This window comes from Sinohyriopsis cumingii, chromosome 1, assembly GCF_028554795.1.
Source record: "Sinohyriopsis cumingii isolate HCF-2022 chromosome 1, ASM2855479v2, whole genome shotgun sequence".
Lineage (NCBI taxonomy): Eukaryota > Metazoa > Mollusca > Bivalvia > Unionida > Unionidae > Sinohyriopsis > Sinohyriopsis cumingii.
The window spans coordinates 90,514,758-90,537,532 of NC_142961.1; the positions used below are offsets into that span (position 1 = coordinate 90,514,758).

The 22,775-nt window shown below is 34.5% G+C and overlaps 1 protein-coding gene across 1 annotated transcript in view; it reads right to left on the minus strand.

Moving 5' to 3' along the window:
• Positions 1–22,775, minus strand: part of LOC149807327 (reticulocalbin-2-like) — a 35,032-nt gene continuing 12,257 nt past the window's right edge. Inside the window, exons 3-6 of the mRNA XM_089965387.1 lie at positions 15,702–15,849; positions 15,119–15,284; positions 9,737–9,932; positions 1–2,353 (exon numbers count right to left, since the gene is read on the minus strand). Of these exons, the coding sequence (XP_089821513.1) occupies positions 2,073–2,353; positions 9,737–9,932; positions 15,119–15,284; positions 15,702–15,849 (791 nt within the window). The 3' untranslated portion in view covers positions 1–2,072. The remainder of the gene's footprint in view (positions 2,354–9,736; positions 9,933–15,118; positions 15,285–15,701; positions 15,850–22,775) is intronic.

Genomic DNA, 22,775 nt, shown 5'->3' on the forward strand with positions numbered 1-22,775 from the left:
TTTTTGTAAAATGAATTTATTACATCAAATTCTGTACCATGTATTTCACATTCCAGAAAATGTTTAAACTTTGAAATGAATAAAGATATACAGTAGAATAATACATTCTAACTGCACACTGATTCTCAATATCTAATGGATTTCAATGTAGAATGACAAACAATTGTCAGATACCCTAAATATTTTCATAAAACAATGAACATGAAACTCACAGTAAGAGTCATACTGAACCTAAGGACTGTTGCACTAGCACATATATGAAAGCTTCAGTTGAAAATTAGTTTTCTCGATTCTTTGGAATGACTCAGAAATAGTATTTCTATGTATACATAATCAAAATTAAAAAAGAAAACAACAATTTATATACCCCAAAGATCATTGGTGTTCTCTGCATTACTAAATAGTCAAATGAAACCTGTTCTGACAGTCACCTGTCACATAGTCACAATGCTCATTCTAATTTTCCCTGGCAAGTTTCCAGTATAAATGCCATGTGTGCAACTATCACCTGCCTTTTGCAATTAGTAGCCACGTGTTTCCTAAACAACAGTTGTTTTTTCACTGAAGCTTATCAACAGTGACTGCTCTCAGTATGCAAATTAAACTTTTGCTTCATGAGCAAGGCATTGTTTATGTAAAGTCTTATCATGTGAACTGATGTGTAAACATTTTTATATCTTGCTTGTAGTTGCTTTACTCCAGTCACACTGTCAGTCTAACTGAAAAGTTTCAGTATGTTGGGTTCCAAATCAAAGTGTTTGTATCCTTACAGGAGAGGGTGAAAGCATTCACTTGGTGGTAGGAAAAGCAGTCATGTTATTGCAAGAGAAATGAAGTTTTTTTGTGCAAGTGTGTCAGATATAGTTTTATATCTTTTTTTGCCTGTGAAGTAAAAGCTATCTTAGATGTCCCTGATGAGAAAATTTCATCTTTGAGAAGATATACAAGTTACCTCTCATTTCATTAGGGTCAGGGGTTATCCAGTATTTAAAACTTGTCTGTAAAGACAGGCATAGTTTCAGTTCATGAGGCATAAAACAAGTTATATATGGCTTCTTTTTACTCCCTATTTATCACAGGCCCCTCACATATGCCAGCTGTCTCTTGATCTCAGGTTTTTTTTTTGTTTTAGCATGAACAGCTGTTTACATGCCCAATTTATACAAGCTGACTGACCAAAAAGTCAGTGAATTGTTTCAGTCACACATAAGCTGTCAATTAGTAGTTAAATGAGCATTCTGTAATGGTCCCAAAACAAACTAAGATCAGAGATGTTTTAAGTCGGTCATGATTTGTTTTCTAGGATGGATTAACTGAGCAGGATACAATAATCTTGTAAAACATAAATTTAGAAGATAGCAACATATATTCCTATTTTATCAATTTATTTAATAGTACATATAAAACAATCTTGTTAATGAAATAATATGGTATTCAATAAACGACATTTGTTCTAAAAACTTTTTTTGAACTGCGAACCCATGTACAACAAGCAGTTTTGCCTTTTCCCATGATTGGCTGATGTTTACAGGTTTGACTAAATAAAGGTTTATTCTTAAAACAAGACTTGTATAAAGAGTACAATGGACCTATTTGCTCTGCATTATAAAGATTCCTTTAGGTAGGCAATGTAAATATTAACATTACATATGTGAGAGCTGTATATCAATAAAATTCATTCACCTTTCAACATTTTAATGATGCATGTGGTATGGTCATGAAAGGGCTAATTCATCCAAACATACATTGCTTCTTATCATTATAAAGACAGAACAGTACTTTTTTAATATCAGAACACACATTTTCCTATCTATTATCATGATTGACAGCAAAGTGACACTGAGATTTAGTACTCAATTTTCAGTACTACAAATCAACCTAATCTGGGTAAAAACTTTTAAAACTTTTTGTTCTTAAACTCAGTACTGATTTGTTTTAAAATTTATTCTGGATAATTTGATTGCCATCCTGTTGTCTAAGCATCTTCTTATTTACAAAAGGCAAGTTTGATTGTGACTGTTTGTATGTTCATAGCAATAAAACACCATGAAAGTCCATTTTAAAAAGCACACTTAAAGCTCATCTTGGAATTTATGCAAATGTCTTCCATAATCTGTAGCTTGGCTACCAACAAAATCTTCATGGTGGTCAACAATCTCATCAATACTGAGCTTTGAGTCTTTGTTAGTATCAGCTGCACGCATAAGGTGCTCTGCCTCATCACTGGCTACCTCTGTATTGTCCTGTAGAACCCATGGACGGATTTCATCATAATTTAGCAAATTATCCTTATTTATGTCATAGTCTTTAAATCTTTCTTCTTCTACAATCTCCCATTCTCTATCGTGATGTCCTACAAAAAAAAGGAAATGCATGTAACCTAATGTGTGAATGCTACATTATTATAATGTGCAGAAAACAAACTAGTGGTCAGATGTTTGGACTAAATGGACTGATTCTGTTAGTCTTTCTTATGATTTATTACTCACCAAAACATCATCATAAATGGAAACAATCTTTTGGAAGTCATTCAAAATTTTGTTTATTACTCTATCAGTTTTATCCAATATTCATAATAGTTTGCTCCACAATATAAGATGATTTTAAGAGAGAAAAGAAAAAGAATTCATAATGTTAACCAGGCAATAAGATTTAAATTTTACTATCTCTCATGCATTGTAAGTACTATGGAAAACAGATTTAGCTGAGAAGCAATGATATACAATATATGACAAATCAATTTTGAAGATGAGATAGATATGACAACTTGTCATCAAGAAAGTCCATCCAGATTGCTCAGTAGAAAATGTGCGATTGAAGCAATAATTGGTAATTAATCCTTTCAGACATGGTGTGGACAGTCAGTAATTTATTTTCATTACTGACTTTGACTAAAAGCCAATATTTCTGATGAGGTGGTATAATTTCACAGTTTGAAAATTTCCCAATGTTTAGCCAACATTATGCCTTTTTGGATTCGGGGGTGGGGGTGGGGGATATATGCAAAAATTTTCCAATGCACCTTTCTGTGTGTTGTGAAGGCAACCTATATGCCCTGGGATGCATTCCAAGAAGAAGTTCCAGCTAAGGTCTTTACCTCTTTAAATGAGTATACCATATTTCATGTAATTTTTCATACATGAAAAAATAATTATTAATTTCAGTGTATGAAAAATTATATGTAAAATAAATAATTATCATTTTGTGGTACTGATTGTGTAAGAGAAATATAGGGATTGTACCCGAACAAGTTCTACGGAACACACGCTACTTGAAAACCTAATGGTACAAACATACATAATAAATATATATTTTCTCATTCTGCTCTCAACTCAAGAATCCAATTACAATAAAAATAAAAGTACTCAGAAAGATTTGTGTTGTTATTAGTGAATGAGAGAGAGGATGTCTCAGTGTTTAAGCTTGTCTGCATTTAGAGCATACTTCTTTGTAGCTGTTATGGTGTGTAATGGTGTGTAATGTTGGCAAAATGATAAAGATGGTTTGAACATGTATTATGTTTTTTATGTATTAGTAAATTTTATGCATTGGTAAATTTTATGCAATGATACGAGTCCACGTTGTCAAGAAATTAAGTGCAACTTTTATTCTTACAGCAACAATAACCTAATTATCAAATTGCAATACAAAAAATAAAGAACTTGACAACACATTTTAGTTAATGCTCGCAAGCATATGTGTCACAGAGAGAGAGATGAAACAAAATTTTGTCACTGTACAAGACCGTATTCATGGTGGTTTTTATTTGTACCTTTTGCAAAGAAAAAAAAAGACTATTTTCAGTTACCTGACAATTGTGATAATCCTCTTGTATTAAGAAACTACTAAATTCCATTATCAATTAACATTTCTAAATCAACAATTCATTCCGGTTTTGGGGCCCCGAATGGCCGAGTAGTCTAAAGCGCTCTCCGTTAACGGATCACTGCAATCTCACCTCTGTCTGCATGGGTTCGAGTCTTGGATTCAGCCAATGTGGGTATGTGAGAAAGCTTGCCAGTAGCTTCTTGTGGGTCGGTGGTTCTTTCTGGGGTTTTCCCGGGTTCTTCCTCCACCATTAATACTGGCCGTCATGTATAGCCTATTGTGTGCTGAAAAATGGCGTTAAACCCTACAACAACAACAACAATCATTCCGGTTTTAATTATGATATACATTGTCACAACAAGCACATGGCTATGCAGTGTTATTTAGTATACATGCTAATTAAATATGTGTAGAGCTTTGGTTATTCCAGTTGAAACCAGATAGAGGGCAAGATTCAACAGAAGAGGTAAAATCAGTGAGGCTGCCAGTAAGGAAATGAGGCTCTCTTTAGGGAAATTAAAATCTGTCAATGTGCTATCGAGACCATTGTCCATACAGCAGATATTGTAAGGACAAATGATCTCCAGTTGTTAATAAACACCATATATACTGTAATGACAATAAGAGAGCTAGGCATCAATCATTGTATTTTTTCACCAACAATTAGTAAGTTTTTAAAAATAAAATGGCAATATGGTATTTTCGATCTTTTAGCAAATGTAAATATTCTTAAAGTCTAATAATTGAAAGTAATTCGAGAAACACAACACAAAAAAACTAGAGGCAAACAGTTATACATATAATTATATTGTTACAAAGGATATACAATTTATCAATGTAAAAAAAATTATACAATTTTATATAATGCATTGGTATTAACCCTTTACCTCATACAGCATAGTGACAAAGTGCAGCATGCTATAAATAGAACACCTGTTACCTAGTTGACAGCATATGCATAGGCCTTCCTGTGAACTGTTAAGCAATGTAGTGTATGTTACATTCAACAGCAATTTGAACCATTTTACATTTTTGGTACACATCTATTGTATGTGGAAAAATTTAAGAGTAAAGTCCGATTATTATAGCTGTGTAATTATTTTTCACGGAAGAATTTTGTATGTGCTTTAAAATTGAGAGAGAACTCGTTTACCGTCTTGTCAGTGATGCCGCGTGACCAACCGTAGCTGCCATTTCCGATACTCAAAATGTACAAAGTTTTCGTCGGCGTCTACATCACTAAGTCACTGAATTTGATAATTATAAAAAAAACTAATTGCTGCCTACATCAATATCAGAGCCTTTACCCAAGTTATTGAATCTTTCATGGTTGTGATTCTAATTGTGAAAACTTCGTACATACTGAATGAAATCCGTGACCGCCATTTTGGAGAGTGGAGATTACGACCCAGTTACTTTAAATAGCAGATTCGACCAGTGCATAAATAGTGACCACGTAATCTGACGTAATTGTCATTTGCAGAAATGAATGTAGTATCTAATGGGGGGGGTTTCTCCGAAGGTGGCGCTATGAAAACCAGCTCAAAATGGCTGATGTTTACAGCAGGCATCAAAAGGCGCTTCCATGCGGATGGAGTAGAGGCATCAAAAAGCACTTCCATGCGAATGGAGTAGAGGCGTCCAAAGACGCTTGCATGAGGTAATGGGTTAAGGCCATTAGGATACAAAGTATCTAACTTATGAATCCAATAAGATTTTTTTCTGAGTCTACTCATGTCACCATGCACAATATCTATTGGCATGAAAGAAAACTAAGTAGAGAGTGATTACTGGTGTTAAAGCATGTTGAAATACTAGAGGAAAACTGAGGATCTCTATAAAATTTTTTTTATATGAAAGCGATGATTATTCATTCTCTTAGAAACCTGTTAAAGTGTTTGTCCAACATACTGCATGCTACACTTTTTACAGGTTATCAAATATATCACACCAGTTAGTATGCAGTTAGTGTTATAACATAGAGAAAATACCTCTTCTGTATCGGCGCTACTGAAAAAAGTACTTTCTCTTATGTTTGCACATTGAGAGCACGGTGTCTGTTATGACGAAAATCATCTTTTTTTATTTTCTGTCTATTTAATTCATTATTATTTATAACAATATAATTATATGGATGACTGTTTGTTTCTATTTTATTTTATTATTTTACTGATTCAGGTTTTATCAGAAACTCATCTATCTTTTAGATCCTGTCATATATATATATATATATATATATATATATATATATATATATATATATATATATATATATATATATAAAATTGTTATGATGATCCATATCATTTATGACGTTATGTAATGATGTAATTGTTATTGTAAAATAAAAAGATGTCATCCATTTCTTTCAAAACATTTTGTGCCTGAAGAAGCATACATTAAATGCGAAACTAGCTGCACAGAATTTTCAGTGTTTGTGTTGTTTTTCTTATTCCAATTCTGAAATTTTTCAACAACATAATGGCATCAAATTACGATCCACCGAGAGTAACAACATCTTTGAAACACTAAATCTATCTGAAAAACAAATGAAAAGCAGCCTTCACAGCAGTTTCTTGAACAAATGTGTTGAGGAGGGGATCGTTCCATGAGGTTTGCGACTAAAACTAAAAATATACATAGGAAGCAGAAATGTAGAATTCCAAAATTCTATCGACATTCTGTTACATAAAGTCTTGCTGAACATATGCAAGAGATTAGCAGAAGAACAACAAAAAATATCACTAAACATATGAAAACAGATGGAAAACATTAGGGATGAAATGAACAAGAAACTAGATGGGCAAAGCCTTTTCAGTTTCGATAAAGAAGTTTATCAGAAAACAGAATCAACGAAAAATAATATACTTCTGAAGCAGAATGAAAAACTGAACAATTTACAAATAAGTAAGGAAGAAAAAAGTAAACAAGTTGAAAAATTGGAGAACAGCATATAATCCATAAACAACTGAAAAAGCATCAAATCATCACAACAACAGAGTAAGGAATGGCAAGAAAGGAAGTATTCAAAACCCAGAGAAACTACTGCAAGAAACAGTAATACACATATAGCACCTCCCAAATCATCAGTAAACCAAACAGTCAACATAAATAGGAATTTGTAAATTCAAACAAGAATCAACATGATGAACAGCAAAAAAACTTGACTCCCCAGGGCACAACAAAGACATATACGGAAGCCGTAAAATGGGGGGAATCAGAAACAGTGACCATGAGAAAGACATTGACAAACTTGGTAAAGATTTTACAAGGACTAATAGAGATGACATCACAAGACAAAAGAATAGGAGGTTCCACAGATTCAAAAGTAGAAGAGAATGGAAAGAACGAAAAAAGCGAAGAAAACAAATTATGAGAGGAAAAGAAACAGTGTTAAACCTCTCACGTAGAAGATTAACTGATAATGACTATATACTGTTAGGGCTAAAAAAAAATCCCAAACCGAAATATCACAATAAAATTCGTTGAAGAAATTTTTAATTTTTCTAGAAGCATAAAATTAAAAGAATTTTTTTATGATAAAGCAAACAACAATTCTAAAAAAATGGGTTATTTTAACACAAATAAATTATCTTTTACACCACCTAATGGATGTGATTCCTATTTAGATTTTTATATTGATGTGATCACAAAAGAGATATTAATTAGTAATCATCAAAAGCACAATAATAGTAATATTTCTAAGGATGAAATTAAGTCTTTATACAACCTAATGCATGACAACAGTATAGTGATTAGAAAGGCTGATAAACACTATTATTATTATTAATCAAGAAGATTATGTTAAAGAAGTTGAACGTCAATTAAATGACGAAAAATACTAGACATATTAACGAAGACCCATCAATAGAAATTAAATCGAAAATTTCAACATGCATTAATGAGATTACCAAAACTAATAATTCCATATATGAGGAATTTGATACTTTCCCTCTTAACATAAATACACCTCAATTCTACATATTACCCAAAACTCGTAAAAATCCTGACCATAATTTACCTTTCAATTATCCAGGACGACCCATTATATCAGGTTATAATTCATATACTGAAAACCTATCCAAATTTATTGATAGTGCTTTATTACCTTTAATGAAATCACTTCCTTCATACATTAAAGATACTACTGATTTCATTACAAAAGTTGAAGTCTATTCCACAGCTATCTGATAACTCAATCCTGGTATCATTAGATGTAACATAACTATATACCAACATTCCGCATGCAGATGGTACTGAAGCGTGTAAATATTTGCTTGATAACAATCCTAATAATAGCACTCTCTAGTGAAGATAACTGTAAAATAATAAAACTTATCTTGTAAAATAATTATTTTCAATTTAATAATATGAATTACATCCATGTAATGGGTATGACAATGGGTAGTCCTATGTCTCCTTCATACGCTTCCCTTTTCATGGGTAAATTAGAAAACAATTTTCTTCAAAACTAAAAGTTTAATCCATCTGTTTGGTTTAGATTTTTAGATGACATTTATGACCTGGAACCATTCAAATGAAGAACTGAAAAAATGCATTGATTGCCTAAATCATTTTCACCTGATGATTAAACATACTTATACTGCATCTAGTGCACCTGTTTCATTTTTAGATGTAAATGTAATAAAAAAAATATTGATAACACTATCTCTACAAATATTCATATCAAGGAAACTAATATCCACCAATATGCAGAATATTTTTCATTTCATCCCATGTCCTGTGAAAATGGTATACCATATAGCCAGGCCAAAAGATACAGACATATTTTTTCAGATGATTGTCAATTACAAAATTCGTTGAATATTTTGCAAACATATTTCCAAAATAGAAGTTATCCTACACATATAATTGATTCTGCGCTGAACAAAGCCTGTAATCTTACTCAACATGATGCTTTAAACACAGCAAAATGTAAAATAGAGAAAAATATAATTCCTTTCACAATACAATATAATCCTTCATTACCTAATACAGACCTTATAATTAATATTTTAAAATTTTTTAGTGATGTTAGCCACATATGAGAGTAAATCAGCATTATTTGTACAAAACTAAAATCCTATTTTGAGTGGTTGTTGTCAAATTAGGTTAAATTCTGCTGTGTAGTTTTCGAGAACCAAACATCAAGAACAGACTTAAAGATAACAGAGATGGGTTTCAGAGAAACAGAACTTTGAACTGTAAATTAACACTTTGCTGCCTTGAATGAGAATGTTTCTACTTTCTTTAATAAAAGATTATTTACTAGTTTGTGAACAGTCACGGAGTTTCACTGAAGTTGAATTTTATTACATAGGTGAAATGCAAAGCATGATTATTTTGGAATGAAGATATGAGCAGTGTCACTGTCAGGTTGTGGTTCGTTTTTTTAAGGTAAAATGTCAATAAAAAACAACAACCATTATTTATGCAATGATAAGCCATCTGCAATTGAGCAAATCTCAACAAAATTAATTTCAGAACATCTTGTTAATGGAGTCTGACTTTGTGAAACACAGAAAGCAAGGAGGAGCATTTTATACTTAGTGCATACTGCAAACAGCATGTCAGCATTAGTCATTCTAGAATATACAACATCCACCAACATCAATCCATGCCTAATTACAAATTTGGACATAGAAGAAAGAACAAGACAAGAGGGACAATTTGACCAACTTTAACTGCATGAACCTTAGACACCGATTAAATGAATGTTCATGAAACAATGTCAGAGAAATTAACTGAATGCAAACTTTTAATCACTGGGGAATGAAAAGTAGGTCACTGTTGCCTTACTTTTCTAGCCTTGTAGTACTTAAGCTGAACCCACCCACCCATCAAACAGATGCAACAATAATGCTTATGGAATGCATTGCACATGACAAAATTTATACTCAATACCAACCTTCTCCAAGAAATTCTTTCTTAGAGATAAATCCATCGCCATCTTTATCATTATCTCGCAATGTTCGAGACAACTCAATGTCATGCATGTGTTCATATGCATATGGGTGGTAAAAAGCAATATACTCTCCTTTGTTCAGGTATCCATCATTATCTACATCTGCTTTAGTGAATTTCTTCTCATCTTCATCTACAATCTGAATGAAAAATTATAAAATCCACAATTAAAATGGACTTGTATTATGAATTTCAATAATTTTGGTGGAATACCAATTTTTGTGAATTTCATAGTTGTTGTAAATCATGAATTTAAAGACCCAACAAATGATGATTTATTTTTGGAAACAATAGGATTTGTTTCTAAATCTATGAATTTAAATACTAATTAAAATGTAGTTTTTCACTAAAACTTAAAAAGCTTTATATAAATAAATCCACAGCACAAGTCAAAAGTTACATATTGATAAATACATGTTTGTGCATGCAAGGCTGATAATGCAGATAACCAGACCTGAGACATCTATACTTTACTGACCTGATGTTCATGGTACAATAATTTACAACAATGTACTGACTCTGCTGGTCCATTTAGCAACTTGTATTGGTCTTGTATACAGCTGAAAATAAGGATCCTGTCCCCTCTCCAAAGCCACTAATGCTGGCTAGTGCTGATCTTAGAATCAAACCTTTAAGTGCAGAACAAGTGACTTGACAACTCTGTTATTCATGATATAAATGGCATAGCAGATATTTTTATTCTTGTAATATTGCTTTTCAAAATATTTTACTTTTAAAAACATGAAATAGCAAATGTGGATACTTCATTTCAGTGATCGAGGCCCCAAATGGCCAAGTGGTCTAAAGTGCTCACCATTACAGATCACTGGTATCTCACTTCCATCTGCGTTGGTTTGATTCTTATGTTCGGCCAAAGTGGGTATGTGAGAAAGCTTGCCAGTAGCTTCTCGTGGGTTGGTTGTTCTTTCTGGGGTTTTCCCGGGTTCTTCCTCCGCCATTAATATTGGCCGCCATGTATAGCCTATCTTGTGCTGAATAATGGCGTTAAACCCCTCAACAACAACTACAACAACTTTTAGTAACAATACCATAACTGATTGTGGATTTTGGTATCTAATGTACAAACTTCAAAGATTTTCATCTCAGGACGCTGTCTTTCAAAAGTTTTGTAAAAGAGATTAAAGGTATTCCAATTTTTAATAATAGTGACTATACTTTAATACTGGCTGCCATGTATAGCCTATCTTGTGCCAAAAAATGGCATTAAATCCTACAACAACAACATTTCAGTGATCTACATACACTGTAGCCATTGACAATGTAAGTAAAACATGGTGCATTTTTCAGCAAGAACTCTGCAAATGGTACACCACAGTATGACTAAAGAACTTGGAATACATGCCAAAACTTGGTCATGGTGACCCGGGATTTCAGGATTTATTGAGCATTACTGAAAACTGATATCCATGCTCTAATTTCTGTACCTCAGTATGCAACTCTCCATTTAGCTGTGATATATACTTGGGCAAAGCAATGCTTCATGAAAATCACTGCAACTGTTACAAAGCAAATGTCTATGGACAGAAACGGGAATATAATGCACCAAACTTGAGAAAGACAGGTGTCAAAGTTGGTGAAAATTTGTTCATATTTTGTTTATAAAGTTGTGTAAATGTTTCTCTACTTTCAGTAACAGCAGCCATACTTGATTGCAGAACAGATTCATCTGTATAAATCTGCAAGGCATACAAATTAAAACATGGTAAATTTTATAAAAGCCTCTTATGCCATGCTGCAGAAGTTATGACATTTTTAAAAAAAATGTTAAGACCAGTGACATTTGATGGCAGATTGCCATTAATTGTACAAACTTAAAAGCCCTTCATTCCAGAATGCTTTCTGTAAAATCTGATCAGATTCTGCTGAGTGAATTTTGAAGAAGCTGTTTAAAGGATTTTCTACTTTAAGAAACGGGGCCCCAAGTGGCCGAGTGGTCTAAAGTACTCTTTGTTACGGATCACTGCCATCTCACCTCTGTCTGCGTGGGTTTGAACCTCATATTCAGCTAATGTGGGTATGTGAGAAAGCTTGCCAGTAGCTTATCATGGGTTGGTGGTTCTTTATGGGGTTTTCCTGGGTTCTTCTTCCACCATTAATATTGTGCTGAAAAATGGCGTTAAACCCTACAACAACAACTACAACAACTTTTAGTAACAGTACCATAACTGATTGTGGATTGGCATCTAATGCACAAACTTCAAAGATTTTCATCTCGGGACGCTGTCTTTCAAATGTTTTGGAAAAGAGATTAAAGGTATTCCAATTTTTAATAATAGTGACCATATTTTAAAATGAATCAGTATCATTTGTATATTTTTTAAAGGTCTTCATGACAAGGTACTTTCAATAAATATGATCCAATTCTGTTAAGTGGTTTTGGGAACAAAGTCACTGAAACGTTTTGCTAGTTTTAGTAACAGTGACCATACCTGATTGTGGATTAATATCATCTGTACGAAACTGAAAGGTCTTCATGACAGGAAACTTTTTGTTTAGTCTGGTCAAATTTTATTCAGTTTAGCAAGGTTGAAACATTTTCTAGTTTAGTAATTGCAGCCATATTTGATGGCAAACTTGCATCATTTGTATAAGTTTGAAACCCCATAATGGCAAGATGATCTCTGCCAAATTTAGTCAAAACTGGTCTACTGGTTTTTTAAAAGTAGTTTAAAATAGCAACTGTTGACATATGCATGATGGACAATGTGCAATGGATGCAGGTCCCAACATAAGCTCACTTGGCGTTATGAACACATGGTTCCCACGCTTTTCTAAATATAAATTTCCAGATCTTTTCCAGGTTTATTTCAAGGTTAACATATGACCATTACTGAATGGAATTAAAGAATATTTTGGATTATAAAACATGCATTTTCCAAATCTGAAGATGCTTCTCCTTCAAGACTCCAAAACATATGTCAGGAAAGATGATCATGTACAAAACCACAAAATGAGTAAAAAAAGACAAATCTGACTATATTTCTATAAAATGGTATTTAAAGCCATTTTAATGTACAGAATACAAATTTTAACTTTGCTTTGCTGACCTGCATTATGTTGCTACATGGAAACAACATAATGAGCACAAATTATTTTGTTTCCTTTCAAACCTTTAATTCCAAAGAATTCTAGAGCTGCAATATATGTGCATGTTATACAAGGTAAACATTTCCTATCACAGCATGAAAAAACCCCCAATAAATGCAAAGTATTAGAATCTTCTCTTCTAACGAAAAAAGTTTAACCCTGAATTTATGTGTGCCAATAAAATCTCAAACAAGATTTTTCAACCAATCTAAACTCCTTAAGACGATTTGGTTAAAAATTCCATCAATTAAAGACATTTACAAAAGGTTTGATTTAAATTTTGACAAAACACCTTCAAAATTATATACTGTTGTATAAACAAGGACTGAATTTTCTGTAAAATCAACTTGCCTTCTTGTAGTTCAATGTATGTATGTATGTATTGATACATAGGGTCTTATCATTTTTTAATATATAATAAAAGGGACAACAATTTCCCATTTCTCCTGCATTCTATTTAAGAGAAACCAATGCTTCAAGCTACATGTCACTGAGTAATAGTTTCGAACCAAAGTTCAGCTCAGAGATTCTAAATTTTTCTAATCTGGGTTTCCTTCGAATACTCCAACCCCATTTTCACATTTGGACATTTAGAATGGAGTGTGGGTTCAGAGCAATTACATATAAAAAAAATAGGAATCTGCTGCCACCATAAGAAAGCTTGCCAGTGGGCCTAGCAAATTTAAGCTATGTTATATCGACTTATACCTGCATGAAATTGATAGGAAAATTAATTATTTTCTCAAAAATGGCAAGTATTATAAACGTTATTTCTTTAATCTGTTAACAGACTAGACAAAACTTGGCACAGATGAAACCTGACCCGGTATTCACCATTTGCGTTAATAGTCACATGACTTAACAAATCTCAAACAACAACATTGGAAGCCCAATAGTCATGTGATATCAACAACAAACTCCTTTTTAATGTTGTTGTACAAAATTTCAATTATATTAAATAAAAGTCAGATACCTTTTGTAAAAACCAGAAAGAATATATAATTCTTAACATATTTACAACAGTTACTACAAGAAACTTGGCCGGTCTGATTCATCAGGCAGAGCCGTCTGGTTCCCCGTTTCGTATGCTCCCTGCATGAAAGAGCACATGTCAATGTGGTAGTCACATGAGACAAAAAAACTCCAGAAGTTGGTCTTGGAATAAATATAGAGAATTTTGTGCTCTTTTATTTTCGTATTTTTATTACAACCAGTATACAACTGTCGTCTAATATTTTTTCTATAATATTTGAAACTGACGGTTGTGAGATTCTGTGTGCTCATGCCAATAGCAATCAAAACTGTTAGTACCAGCTCAAATTTCATCAACGTATTAGTTTTATTGTCTTTCAGCAGATTAAAGACATAACGATTTTAATACTCACAATTTCTAAGAATTTCAAAATAAATAATGTTCATATCGATTTCATGCAGGTATAACTCTTTTTAATGTTTAAGCTGGCTAGCCCATCCTCTGAGCAGCTATGTTTTAATGCCACTATGTTGGCCTCTTGAGATACTAGACTGGTTTTCATACCTTCCATATAAAAAAAAGATACAGATAAAGAGCTGTCTGTGAAACAAAAAGTCTACTAAATGAAACAAATCCACGAGCGTTTGGATTTTCTCAAAAAATATACTTATGGCAAGCACCCAAATGATTCATACTGCAACCTACTAATACTATGGTTAGAACTCGATAAATTTAACTCACGATCAATTCAGTTATGACTCAACTATGTAATTGTTTCGGGCGTCAATTTGTGGAGGAAAATTCCTGGTTTTTTCCCAACTTTCATCAATATTTGCAAAATTCAAGGACTTTTCACAGTTGGGAAAAAAATTATAATTTCTCCTGACTTTTTCCTAATTTCCCGGTAGTGTGGGAACCCTATTTATTTTTATTAACAAAGTTGTTTTGCAGTAAGTAGTAAAATAAATAAGTCATATCCATCACCATCATTTGTTGCAGATATACAATAGTTTTGTGAGATCCGGGGATTATTCAGCCTTTATCCCCACCACCACCCTTAACCTTATAAAAGTGGTGTTTATTTGAGACAAATGACACCTGATGGGAATGTTTTATTTCTCAGTTTTGTCAAAGTTGGGTTTATCCAATGTATTTGATGAGCATGCAATTAACAAGACAAAGGATTGTGTCAAATACAATGAATGAATATGAAAGAGTTGACCAACTCTGCAACCCCAAACTCACTTCTAGAAATTGTTGAATATCTTCCTTAGGATTATTCCTGAAGTCTTTAATATCTGCCTCATTGTAGCCAAACTGTGAATACAGATACTCCTTCCACGAGATACGATTGTCTTTATCCTCATCTTGTTCTGCCATCTCCTCCAGGGCTTCCTCCTCATCTAGGAGCCTGCACAGACAGACAGTTGAACAGACACAATGGAAGATGTGCATATGGATTTTTTCCCCAGAAAATGTATATTTATGTACGGGTAAAAAGGAATAGCTGGCTGTAACAAATCAACAGGCTTTACCAAATGTCATTAAACTCCTATTGGAATGGTGGCAATTGTAATTTTAATGAAAAAAAATAGCCTCTAAATTGTAATATATGAATTCAATTAATACCATACAGTTATTCTAGCATGTCATGTAAAAAATAAATCTTTTCAAAAAGCAGTGGCAGCTTAAGAAAAGTTTGTTTCTGAAACTAGTAGATTTAAGCTTAAGTAAAATTAAAAACAATGTGAAAGTAAACTTTCTTGATATGCAAGATGGTACAGCAGTCATGTTCTAGGTATGTGATATACCTTCTATTTTTTTTTACCTATATGAATGAATAATCCAAGCAGTTAATTCTTCCAGGGTGACAAACTGATCACCATTTATGTCCATCTTTTGTGCCAGGCCACGCAGTCTCTTCTTGGCCTCTTCAGGGGTAAGTTCATCAAACTCTTCTTCCAGCTTCCTGGATCCTGCAAAGCACCAGATAAGTATAAAGTACTGTACAAGTCAAAAGCATGATTTGAGTACTCTTAGATAACTCATGTTACTGTACAAGTCAAAAGCATGATTTGAGTAGTCTTCTGGATTGCTCATGCTATTGCCTGACAAGCCAAAAGCATGATTTGAGTAGTCTTCTGGATTGCTCATGCTATTGCCTGACAAGCCAAAAGCATGATTTGAGTAGTTTTGGATCACTCATGGTCATCATCATCATCATCATCATCATCATCATCATGACCGAGTGTGGTCGTTGAGGCACTGTGCTGCTGAACATCTGACCAGTTCCCTCCAATTGTCTCAATCATGTGCCAATGCCTCTGTCTCTGTAAAACTTTTCCTGGTCCATTCTTTGATGTTGTCAGTCCACTTTTTTCTCTGTCTACCTCTGCTTCTGCCACACTAGACGCTGCCCTGCAGGACTGTTGTGGATAGACTGTTGGCTCTAGTGACATGGCCATACCATTTCAGCTTTCTCTTTTTGACAGTGGTGAGGAGGCCCTCATATTGGCCTACTTCGCACCTGATGGTGTTACGCACTTCTTCATTTGTGATGTGGTCCATGTAAGAGATGCCAAGGATGGTTCTGTAGCATCTCATTTCAAGTGACTGGATTCTTCGTTGTAATTCTGCTGTCAGGGTCCATGCCTCACATGAGTACAAAAAGACTGAAATGACTAGAGCTCGCAATAGTCTGATTTTAGTTTTCAGACAGATATTCTTGTCTCTCCAGATGGGTCTTAGCATTGACATAGCTGCCATTGTTTGTGCTGCTCTTGACAAAATTTCTGCTCTTGATCCCTCTTCAGTGATTATGGAACCAAGATATTTGAACTGGCTCACTGTTTCCAGTTCATGTCCTCTGACTTTAATCTTGGCTGAGATTTGTTTGCCACTATCTGTCATCAGTTTTGTCTTCTCAGCGCTTATCTCCATGTCAAATCTGGAAGATGTTTCATCCAGGTTCTTCACTAAGGTGGCTAGCTCGTCTTCACTGCCTGCCAGCCCATCAATGTCGTCTGCAAAGCGGAGGTTGGTGATGTTACGCCCTCCAATGCTGACTGTCCCACAGTGGTTTTCCAGGGCTTCGCTCATGATGCGCTCTAAGTAGATGTTGAAAAGCGTGGGTGACAGGAGACAGTCTTGACACACTCCCACTGTTGTTTGGAACCAGTCTCCCACAGCACCTTGGGCAATTACTGCACTGGTAGCCTTGGCGTACAGCTGCTTGATGGTATTGGTTAACTTTGGACCCATGTTATACTTCTTCATTGTGGCCCACAATGCCTCATGCCACACTTTGTCAAAGGCCTTTTTGAAATCTATGAACACATGATAGATGTCTTGTTGGTGTTGCGAGTACTTTTCGCACAGAACCCTGAGATTGAATATTTGTTCTGTTGTGCTTCTTCCACTCCGGAACCCGGCCTGTTCTTCAGCGATTATTTCTTCTGCTTGTGGTTTCAGTCTGTTCAAGATGATCTTCAGCATTACCTTACTAGCATGGCTGATCAAACTGATAGTTCTGTAATTTTGGCACAGCTGGAGATTGCCTTTTTTGGAAAGTGTTATAATCAGTGACTGGGTCCACTGTGTTGGCCATTCACCTGTCTGCCAGATCTTGTTGCAGATTTTTGTTAGTAGCTCTTTCACTGATTCTCCCCCATTCTTGATAAGTTCAGCTGGGATGTTGTCTACTCCAGCTGCCTTCCCATTCTTCAGTGCTCTTATTGCTGACTCCACCTCTTCTTTGAGAATGGGGAAGTCATCATCATTTGAGGAGTTTGGAACTTCAAGCACCTCTGGGTCTCCTGTGGACTGATGGTTGTAGAGTTCTCTGCAATACTCAGTCCATCTTTCTGCAATGTCACTCGCTTCTGTGAGGCATTTTCCATTTTTATCTTGAATGGTACTGACTCTTGGTTGTTTCTGTCTGGTGAGGTCTTTCACAATTTGGAATGCCTTTTTGCTGTTATTCTTTATCATACTGTTCTCCATTTCTGTGCATTTTTGTCCAATCCAATTTTCTTTTGCTTTGCTCAAGGTTTTTCTGATATTCTTGTTTATTTCTCGGTACTTTAATGCCCCTGTTGTGTGTCTGGTGTTTTTTAGTTCTCTTTGGGCATCACACAACTTCAGAATCTCTTCTGTAACCCAGGGTTTTTTCTTCGGGCGATGGAGGCCAATGATGTCCTTGGCAGCTGCTGTCATGACTGTGCTGAAGGTGTCTGTCATCTCATTGACATCACCATCCATCACAAGGAGTGGGGCAAATTTTCCTCCAATTGTGGCTTGGAATGACTTGCAGATGTTAGGGTCCTTCAGTTGTTCAAGGTTGAATTTGAGCCTGATGTTCTTTGGCTTGTTAATTTTCTTCAGCCTCACTCGGAAGTTCATGATCACGAGGTCGTGATCACTCCCAACATCAGCACCTGGGAATGTCCTTGTTTTTGCTCTACTGATGCCAGATCGGGAATGGTTTTGAACCAGTATGTAGTCGATCTGGTTGTGATGGGTTCCATTTGGTGAGTGCCATGTCCAGCATCGTGAAGCTTTATGTTGTCCCAGGGTGTTGGCTAGTACCAAGTTGTTGTAGCATGCGAACTCGAGCAGCCGTCTCCCTCTTTCGTTGGTAAGCTCATTGCAAGAAGGTCCACAATGTACTTCCCAGTCTTTTAGAGCATCTTTGCCAACTTTGGCATTCCAGTCTCCTTGGACAATGAGGATATCTTTCTTACTGACCATGTTTAGGATACCCTGTAGTTTGTTGTAAAACTCCTGACAAATCAAAAGCATGATTTGAGTACTTTTTAATCCCTCATGCTACTGCCTGACAAGCCAAAAGCATGATGTGAGTTGTTTTAGATAACTCATGTTACTGTAAAAGGTAAAAGCAAGATTTGAGTACTTTTGGGTCACTCATGCTACTGCCTGACAAATCAAAAGCATGATTTGAGTACTTTTTAATCCCTCATGCTACTGCCTGACAAGCCAAAAGCATGATTTGAGTAGTTTTAGATAACTCATGTTACTGTAAAAGGTAAAAGCAAGATCTGAGTACTTTTGGATCACTCATGCTACTGCCTGACAAGCCAAAAGCATGATTTGAGTACTTTTGGATCACTCATGCTACTGCCTGACAAGCCAAAAGCATGATGTGAGTAGTTTTGGATTGCTCATGCTTCTGCCTGACAAGCCAAAATCATGATTTGAGCAGTTTTAGATAACTCATGTTACTGTACAAGTCAAAAGCATGATTTGAGTACTTTTAAATCACTCATGCTATTGCCTGACAAGCCAAAAGCATGATCTGAGTACTTTTTAATAACTCATGCTACTGCCTGACAAGCTAAAAGCATAATGTGAGTATTGTTAGATAACTCATGTTACTGTACAAGTCAAAAGCATGATCTCAGTACTTTTTTATCAATCATGTTAAAATCTGTCAAATAAAAAGTTTGATTTTAGTACTTTTAGATCAATCATGTTATCATCTGGGGAATCAACTCTTACTAACTCTCAGACAATGATAACCTGATCTGAACATTAATGTGCTAAACTTGTTTGCTACATGCACAAACCTATATGCATACAGAGATATTTATAGGGACCCATGGTGGCCAAAATAATGAAAAATATCCCCAAATCTTGCAGAATTCACAATTTCAGCAAATTAGTCCTGAATATTTTATTTTCAATTGATTATTTGTCCACAAAATTATAAACCTGTTTCACTCCTAATTGCCCAGGAAACTTCTATAGAATCATTATCTTTTCTACATGTACACTGGTTTCCTCCAGCAACTATTCAAGACCATTCAAAAGTACTCTAGTAACAGTGTAAGTTAATGTAATGCAGTAATTAGTTCTCAAAACCTGTGGCAATAACTAGAGCTGTCACTCACAGTAAATTCAAGTATCACTGTATACTGGCTGGAAAACATCATGATATATCACTAGAAAAATCTATTTTAGATGCATCAAGGGAACAACATAAATTTATTAAGACTAGTGACCAATTGTAACCTGATGAATTTCTCTACAAACCATTTGTTTCATTTAAATATTTTTCTCTTCCAATGTCAGTTGTTTGAGAACCCCATAAAAGATTTCAGAAAGTTGTGTCCACCAAGAGAATGTTTCAACTGCATATTATATCCTTCCTCTTGTATAGAAACAAGCCAAAATTGCAGACATGTAATCTGAAATCCTGCATGAAGAGGTGATGAATAAAATAGGCAAAATCAGTTGTGCAGCAGCAGTTATGACTGAAATTCGTCAAGAAAGATGGAAAATTAAAAACCTTGCTATTTGTATGCACTATAACGCAAGAATTTCACAGATGGGATAAAGAGCTTGATTGCCCACTTTCACCAACCAATGCATCCAAAGTCTAAATGATGCAAATTAAACAGGAGTCTATCTCATATAGCTCTAACTCACCCACAGGCACTGAATCTTTCCCAGTCGTTGCTCTCAGAAAAAGAATTAAAAGCAATTAAAGTTATATAAAACTTTGACTTCATGATGCAGTGAATAAAAAACTACATATAATCAAACCAGTCTAGGTGACTGAGCTCCTTCCTACAGAACCATCCATAGGGACAAAGTTATCAATGCAAGCATTCGAACTAGTCATACTTACATAATCCACACCTATATACTAAAAGGCGAAGTCCCACCTTCTTGCAATGAACATTTCACTGTTAAGCATTTTATAACATACTGTTTAAATCTCTAACCCACACGCAATCTAATATATAGCACCTGCGCAATCTCTTCGAGTATTGTTAGAACATATGTACTATCGTTCATCCTATGTACCTTTATTTATGTAATTATTCACACACCATTTATATTCAATGCTGATCAGAAATCTTCAAATATAATGAAACTTTTATCAGTTGCAAAGTCTAGCATATAACCTTTTCAAAGGCGCTAAATAGCCTTACAGTGCTGATGTGCCACTTCTTTGTGGGGTGTGATGTTAAATAGAAGAGTTACTTAAAAAAATTATATTTAAAATAAACTTTTGATTCAATCATCCACCTTTCTGACTTACTATCATGAAAAACAATCTATCATTTAAATACAAACTTGTAATCTATAGGTTGCAGCTTCAATACTCATCTAGGCCAGCCTGGGTTGGCTGCCTCAGTGTCCTAGGGAAAAGCACTTAGTTCAAATTTCTTTGGCATCATGTAACCAATAAAATGCACAGTGTGCTCTTAAAAAAATGTACCATACCAAATGAACTGGTCTATATACCATCATCTTTTATGATCAGGCAGGTTTGGTCTCATATGATCAGGTAGTTTTGGTCTCATATGATCAGGCAGTTTTGGTCTCAAATGAGCAGGCAGTTTTGGTCTCATATGACCAGGTAGTTTTGGTCTCATATGATCAAGCAGTTTTGGCCTCATGATCAGGCAATTTTAGTCTCATGATCAGGTAGTAACAACAAACATATTGCATGGGAGATGAGTATCATCTGCATATTATCCACCTGTTTGCTATGGAAGCCACACCAGGACTGAATAAGCCACCCTGATAAAAAATATCTGGTTCAACATGTGATAAAAATTGTTTCTACTAAATAGCCATTCAAGAGAAGATAAAATAGGTTTCCATTTGGTTGGTATAAATGTCATACCACTGTATGGGGCAGCCACTTCATGTACAAATCTAATAAAATTCAAAGTTTGTGTGAACTTCAAATTCCCATGTTGGCACTCAATTGTTGACCAAAGATGAGCAGAATTTTCATGATTACTTGCAAATGAAATCACAACAATGTCATATATTGTACTGATGAAACAATACAAGTGTTCAATTTCAACAGTCTTATTTGTCCGATTAAATGTGAATCAACATTCACATTCAAAAAGCAGTGATGTAATACACAATGTTCTCACTGGCATGATGTACATTAAAACCTCTTGGAATAAGGTTTTAATGGTCTTTCAAAGATTGGTTATCTTGAAAATGATGCCAATTTATACAAAAAACACAAAACATTCATTATAAAAAGTAATTTACAATTATTCACAATCCATTTTTAAAATGAGTATTCAACTATTTCATAAAAAACCCAACTCCATTTTCTTTCTTCATACTGTAAAAGTCCATTGCTTTATTCAGAGGTACCTCATTAACTCGCACTCTTGCTAATGCTGCTGATTTTGGACCTCATTTATTGCTAGTTATGAAGAGAAGTGTACCTACCAATTTTAATTATATGCCAATAGTGCTAATTAGATTCAGGTAATATATAGATGCCTTACAGATTAGCTATGCCTGAGATAACTCTATATAACCTGAATCTTTTGAGGCTTTTGCAAGTCATATTCTGCATCTGATAATGCAAATTCTCAGAAAAGACATATAAATCTGCAATACCTGACAATCTGAATTAGTGGTGACAATGCCAATTAGGTATAGGTAATATGGGGATGCCTGCCATAGTCTACTAAGTAATGGACACTTATTGAGAAAAATCACCTTGCCCACTCCAAATTAAAAAAATGGGAGGAATGTTCTGAAAATAGATGAGTTTTAATGAAGAAACAAAGATAGGACTTGAAAACAGGTTGCATGCTTCACATATTCTATTTACATTTTTAGGCAAGAATTTTAGAAATAAGCATACATTTTCTAATCACATTTCCTACAACATATCCAGCAGCCAGCCAACTTAGTTTTATCTCAGACAACTATATACATATTATATTACCTGAATTTTTTTAAATTTTGATTTCCATATAAATATTTGCCTATTTTTATATGTATCAATTATATCTATAAATTCTGTAATGGATGCCAATTATGTTTAAACTTTGTAAACTTAGATAACAATGCTAAATATGTGAAATTTTATTTCTGACCGCACTTCACATAT